The 7222-nt window shown below is 36.3% G+C and overlaps 1 protein-coding gene across 1 annotated transcript in view; it reads left to right on the plus strand.

Moving 5' to 3' along the window:
• Positions 1 to 5435: 5435 nt before the first annotated feature.
• Positions 5436 to 7222, plus strand: part of LOC111083580 — a gene marked incomplete at its 3' end in the record, with an annotated part of 9020 nt that continues 7233 nt past the window's right edge. Inside the window, exon 1 of the mRNA XM_022380196.1 lies at positions 5436 to 5832. Within this exon, the coding sequence (XP_022235904.1) occupies positions 5816 to 5832 (17 nt within the window). The remainder of the gene's footprint in view (positions 5833 to 7222) is intronic.

The following is a 7222-nucleotide window of genomic DNA, read 5'->3' on the forward strand; positions in this document are numbered from 1 at the left end:
TGAAGGAAAAAGAGGATGTTATGCTTAGTGATTCATCGATTGAACTCTGGGAACTAACCATGACCTTTGCATCCATGTAGATCTTCTTGTTTTTTCTTTGTTAGATGGCGAAATTAGGTTAATAGTTAGTGTGCGCTTACAGAATTAACCTTGCCTTGAACGGAATATAAACTAGCCTGAATAACGATAAACCGACATCAGGACAAAACAGAAGAGAAAACCAAACATAGCTACTTAACGACGTACTTGAAAACACTCAAAGAATAAATAACTTAGAAATTTGTAGGTAACAGATATTGTTGGAACACTTCATGTTCATAAAAAGGTTGTTATATAAAAAGAAGTACCAGGGATTTCCAAACTGAACGGTACCTCATGCGGTAATTGGACTAAATTACCAGTACCCACCGCCTATGTGGCTACTCTTAATCGAATAGCAGATTTGATTGTCACAAATATAATGCTGAAAGTGTTCAGTGGTACATTGCGGCTCGAGCCTTGGACCTTTCGATCCGCAGCTCGATATGCTAAAAACTAGGCCGACTTAAAACACACAGAGAATAACTATAATCAATGAGGCAAAAATATTTTTGTTACGAAAAAAATTAAGAATTGAAGGATTATTCACAAGTCCTTTTAAAATGTGACACCAATATAGAAAAAGTTACACTGACATTCTGATGGTGACACTGCTACACAGTAGTATACGGGATTATCACTTGTTGCTTCTTGTATTAAGAAGGTTGGACAAAGAGATTTTAAAGTTTCTTTAGAGCTTATAAAAACTGTTCATGGCTCAGTACTTATATCATATATTAGCCAAATGGTCATTTCAGAGACCTCTAGGGTTCATGCAGAACAGTCCTTAGCTTTGTACTACTGAGTAAGAAACCCTCTGCCACAAGAGCTTTATCAGGCTCTTTGAAACAAATAACTGGACTGTCTGTTACTTTTATAACGCGCCCACAGCTGAATCTGCGGAGCATGTTTAGCAGCATCAGGTCTCGAACCTTTGACCTTTCGATTCACAGGCCACGTAAATGAAGGATACTTGTGTTTATTATAAACACACACACATATATAGCAATTACTAATGCCAGAAAAACACATAGTTTCAATAAGTCGTAATATAAAATCTCTATAACCCGAGTTGTTTCGAAAGTTTTACCTTCTGAAAGCGCTCGGGTTATAGAAATTTTATAAGTTTATTTAGTAATTACTATATGTATTTCCACAGGGTCTCCGAAAGTGTCCTGTTTCAACAGTAAGTAATACCAAAATTAAGTATATCAAATATTTTTATTTCTTGCTTTCCAAGTTCGTATGTCAATGTTGTGTTGTAGCCAACAGAGTACATAATTCTTCTCGTGATTCATGACATACACACGTTTTACTGACGTTAAACGTCCGTTATGTGACGTCGTTTTAGTGTCGACTGACTGACTGACAGATAACACACTACTGTATAATGGTTAAAATAGGTGATCCTTCCAGGCGGTTTTCGGTAAGGATGTGAACATTTAATGAAGATACTTACAAATACTATATCAATTCCACTGTTGACAAATATATTGGTATTTTTATTTTGTATTTATGGTAAAGCTACTAAGTTATATATCGCATGTAATATGGCAGCATGAAAAACATAACCATGTATTACAGAAGAAAGAAAATTAGCTCTGATGGTACTTCGAAAGATTGTAAAGTATACAGTTTAAAGGGATTGTGGTTAGCTCACGTGAAAATGTCTTCCAGGTCACGTGTTTTTTATTATCTATTGCAAGAACGAAGAAACCAAATCGTTTTCAGTTCTGATATTATTTATAGTTTATGTGGACTTCACTGGCCACTTTATTTCACATTTTTTTTTTTTTGTTGTTGTTGTTGTTACAAACATTGTAACAGAAATATAATTTATGTTGTTTTTCTCACGAGGCTGTAACTGTAGTGTACGAAAGACACACTAGTTTTCTAGTAGAAAACTGAACTGGTCATTTTGGATAGTTTCATTTTGGTAGTTTCAATACCCGTCATTAAAGTATACTTTAAACATTAATATTCTATTCCTAGAGCGTTATTTACCGCATTTATTGTTTATGTTAAAAATAAGAAAAAAATAATTTGAGATATCACAGGCATTCTCGTCTATAGGTGGCAGCACAGACGAGGTCACGTTCTTTGACAGTTCATTCATCAACGTTACAATAATTCCATTGCAAGGGCGTCCAAAGTGTTATACCATTCATTTTTTAAATATGTTATCGTATTTGCTGTCTTACATGTATAAAAATAAAGTAAGCAAGGTTATTAAAATTATTATCATTTAGTGATTTTTCGTACATTATTTATTTTTGGTTGTTTGTTTCGGATATTCGCGCAAAGGTAGAGAAGGGCTATCTGCCAGCCGCCCCTAGATTTGAACTGATAGACTAGGAAGAAGGAAACTAGTCAACAACACCCACCGTTAAACTCTTGGGTTATTTTGTCTGATCGAATAGCTGGATTTGACTGTCGCTCTCGTATGCAACACAAGTAAGGTCTCAAAGTGCGGTGCAACCTTTTGCAGCAACCGGATGCGAACCCTGGATCATCGAATTCGTAGTCGACGCTCTAGCAACTAAGACACGCCTGGCTCTTCGGTACAGTGTCTGTTTTAATCACAATCTGTGGAGTATCTAACGCATGGATCGTATCCTGAATTTAGCGTTGTAAGTCAGATTTTTTTCCCCACGTTACATAAAGCTCTTAATGATAAAAGGTTGAAACTTTAAAATGTACACAAAGTTGTTAGTTGCGGCTCATAGAACGGCTCTGAGTTTGTCAAATACGAACTTTCAGTTCATAGATCCGTCATCTCTTGACCGATTTGAGATCTAATTACTGTTTTGGACTCAACCCCTTTCGACTGGTCTCATAGATTAAATTAGTCTAATCCTGCCTAAAAGAATTTCAATTTGAAGGTAGGCTGGTAGAGACCCTTGCTGAGTAATAAAATTGAAACTGGTATATGCGCACCCCACTCTTGGTATTGCTGGCGCCCAAAAAATATAACTAATAAAAATGAAAAAAAAAAGGTCTCATAGATTAATTTACTCTAATCCTGCCTAAAATAATTTCAAGTGTCGCGGCTGTTGAGGAGTTCCTCTTGTTAGTCCATTAATCAGGCCCGGCATGGCCAGGTGGTCAGGGCGCTCGAATCGTAATCTGAGGATCGCGGGTTCGAATCCCCGTCACACCAAACATGCCAACCTCCGCCTTTGCCTGGTCCCAAGTCCAGGATGAGAAAGGAGAAGGGTTGGCCGCGGGGCTAGCAACTCCACCCCGTAAAAAACCAACCTGCTACAAGAAACTGCAACAACAACTTCCGTTGGGAGGTGTTGTTGCGGCCCTATGCTTCACTGGGAGTTTACAGGAATAATAAAAAAAAGGCCATTAATCACTATGTTCGAAGCACAATAAAATAAGGGAGCTAAAAACCGACAAACCTATACAAGATAGCTAATAATAAGTTATGATTGAAAGTAATAATACATCAACCAAATTATATCTGCTATATCCAGTGCCGACAACAACAGGGCACATGAGTCCGGCTGGGACACACATATTAGTGACCGAGATCACTAATAATTTATATCATCAATTACTTAAACAACAAAGTTTTCGGTACGAACTGAATTTGAGATTAGTAAACTGTAGTATTTATTAGTTCATTAAGACATCACAGTTAGGCTTATGATTTTCATTATTTATTTATTTTTAGCACCGAAAGGGGACCGAAGGCCGCATGGTGCGGGTCACCTGTTTTACCACTCGCACCATTATACAGTAGTGTGTCGTCTGTCAGTCAGTAGACACTAAAATGATGTCACATAAGGGACGCTTAACGTTGCAATTTGTAGTGTAGTGACGTCAGTAAAGCGTGCGCATACCATGAATCACGAGAAGAATTATGCACTCTGTAGGCTACAACACAGCATGACATATGAACTTGAAAAGCAAGGTATAAAAGTACTTGTTACTCTTAATTTTGGTTTTATTTTCTCTTGAAACAGAACACTTTTCGGAAGTACATCTAGTTTATTTATTCTACTTGAATTAATTTCACTCATCATTCAGAACTAACGGGTTAGTAAGCTAGTCTGTTTGACCCCAGAGCAGGTCAGTTGACATAAACGGAAGAATACCACATTCGTAACTACAAAAATGTTAAAGTGAAAGTAAAGATGAATGCAATAATATATCAATCAAACTATATCTGTTGTACCCATTGCCGACGAGGCCTTTCGTATAATACCACCACTTTAGTAAACTTGAAGTCAGGGTCAATCGACTGTATATATATATATATATAAGAAAAATCCTAAACTATGTTTCCACTAAATTGCTAGTTGGACCACGATTTGTTGTGTGATAGCGTATGAATGACACAACAAAATAAAAATTACCTCTAATACTGTCACTGATAATGCTGGTGTTACGACAGCGGAAATCACGCGACGGTGGGATCATGCGCGCTGGAGTTTCTCGAAGGATCATGAATTTTCCTGGCAACTCTAGTTTGTTCGAGGCGCCCCTTTTTTTAGTATATAAGCCTGGCGAGAAAAAACCAGCGCGATTGAATAGATAGATAGATTGAAGAGATAGATAATTGAGTTAAGCGAACAATAGGCACCGTAAGTAAAGTGTGTGAATCACTGTGATTTATAGCGTGTGTTATAAAAGTAGTTAAGTTTAACGTACTTATTGGAAATTCTGTGTATTACAAAGTTGTATCGAGGAAGAATAAACTAATTTTAATTAAGAAAGAACCTGTATCGCTGAAGTTCCTCGGAAAGAATTTATACCGGAAATTAACAAACGAGTAGATACGTAACAGTGGGGTTTCTCATGTGTTTTACATATAAACTGAGGGGTAGTTCGGTCATTTATTTGCACCGAGTATTCTAACAGGCAAAAACATAAAATCACCGAATATAATACAGCATTTGAATCTCGACGGTAGTCTGTTTTGTTGTTATGTGTAAATTTACACAATGGGCGGATATCGAAGACTTACCCCTGAGTCATTGGGGTAAGATAAAAAAGATAAACAACAAATATAAGATACAAATACTGATATTCTGTAAAAGGAAAGAACGAAATGTGACGGTTACAAAGATCTTTTGACGTCATCATTCGATCTTACGCAGCATTCTGGGATACTCAATTTTCCATAGTTCCGTTTTTTTATTTTCAGCCATAGAAACACATGTACTAAATAAATACACGCCTTTTCCGTGAGGCCGCACCGAGTCGGTTAATTTTTGTACATGATATCTATTCAGAGTGACTTTCACGAGCGTGTCGTTTGAAAGCTTACGTCATAAGGAAGGCCTGGTTTTTATCATCACGAGACCAATACTGTGGTAATGACTTTGTCAGAGCAGAAAGAAACAGCAAGGTGTGACAGATCTAAACGCTTTTTGGAAATGACTCGTATTCGTACAAGTAGCTTCGTTTAAAACTCCGATTTTCAGCTTTATAACATTTATCTGATCATTTTTTTAGTATAAATATTGTTTAATTGATGCGGTAAACTTCAAGTGGTTGAACAGGTAAATCTTTCAGCTCGTGGAACGTTATGCAGTCACCCACAACGTACGTGTATCAGCTTCCTTGCGCGCCGAGTTGATGCGTCTTCGCGAGTGAGTTATTCGCGCATAGAGCTCGAAAACTCTGATCCTGGCTCGTGCTAGAAAGCGTCATTCATAACGAGACCAGTAAAGAATAAGAAGCTTGTACAGCGTTTTCAACAGATTAGTGAATTTCCATAGAAATGGCGTTCGTATTTTGGTGAGTGTTATGCTAATCTTAACCACGAAATTTGAATTTCATCCAGAAATCAATAATTTGGTGCAGTATTGTTTCTCTTACAACTAAAGTAAACATAGCAGAAATACTATTAACTGTTAAACATTTTAAAGAATAAGTCGGATATTTTGGAAATTATGATATTTTAATTGTTAGTCGTATATTTTTGGATTTGTGTTATTATTATTATTAAGAGTGTTTTTTTTGGGGGGGGGGAATGTGAATATTTAACGTGAAGATCTGAGATGAAACAAATTTTCGGTAGACGTTATAGATCGTGCACGTTGTAAACACTGAAACAGGTACAGAGTGATTGTGATATGGGAACTCTTTGTTTGGTAGTAGTGACATGCGTATATAAATCAGTGAATTACCTTCAAGCAGTTGTATACTGATGTTTTTAAGTCTACTCATAATGTTAACAGGTGTTTCCATTTTTCTTTGTGTAGTCACCAAAAGTATACTATTTTCATTTGTGATTAAATTTAAACTTGGGTACTTATCACGCTAAAATTTGGGGGCGTGATACCCTCGGTGGGCAAGGTGCAGGTAGCCCGTCGTGTATCTTTACACTACAAAACAAAGAAATACTTGCATGGTGGTACGTATCCATGCTCTTCAATTAGAGCCACCCAGCAAAACAAAGTCCTTACGCCATTTAGACGCAACTGACATTTGAATATCAAAGTTAGTATCGGAAATACTCCGTGAAATTCGTGCTCAAATTTTAGGTCAACCAACTTGCAAGACGTAAATTTGGACTTTTTTTTTTCTTTGTATGCAGAATGACACTTACCTGTGACGTATAGTGACCACTTTACATAGTTTCTGGAGAAAATAAAAACCGTTATCACGTTTCTACCGCTGTTCACACTTTTTGTTATAATACTATTAATAAGGCACGACGACAACAATTTTAACAATTCATTACTAAAACCAAACGACCACAGTGTTAACAATATATTACTAGAGGCTAATGACTACAGTGTTAACAATATATTACTAGAGGCTAATGACCACAGTGTTAACAATATATTACTAGAGGCTAATGACTACAGTGTTAACAATTCATTACTAAAACCAAACGACCACAGTGTTAACAATTCATTACTAAAACCAAACGACCACAGTGTTAACAATACATTACTAGAGGTTAATGACTACAATATTAACAATATATTACTAGAGGCTAATGACTACAGTGTTAACAATATATTACTAGAGGCTAATGACTACAATATTAACAATATATTACTAGAGGCTAATGACTACAATATTAACAATATATTACTAGAGGCTAATGACTACAATATTAACAATACATTACTAGAGGTTAATGACTACAATATTAACAATACATTACTAGAGGTTA

Source organism: Limulus polyphemus, unplaced genomic scaffold, assembly GCF_000517525.1.
Source record: "Limulus polyphemus unplaced genomic scaffold, Limulus_polyphemus-2.1.2 Scaffold10177, whole genome shotgun sequence".
Classification (NCBI taxonomy): domain Eukaryota; kingdom Metazoa; phylum Arthropoda; class Merostomata; order Xiphosura; family Limulidae; genus Limulus; species Limulus polyphemus.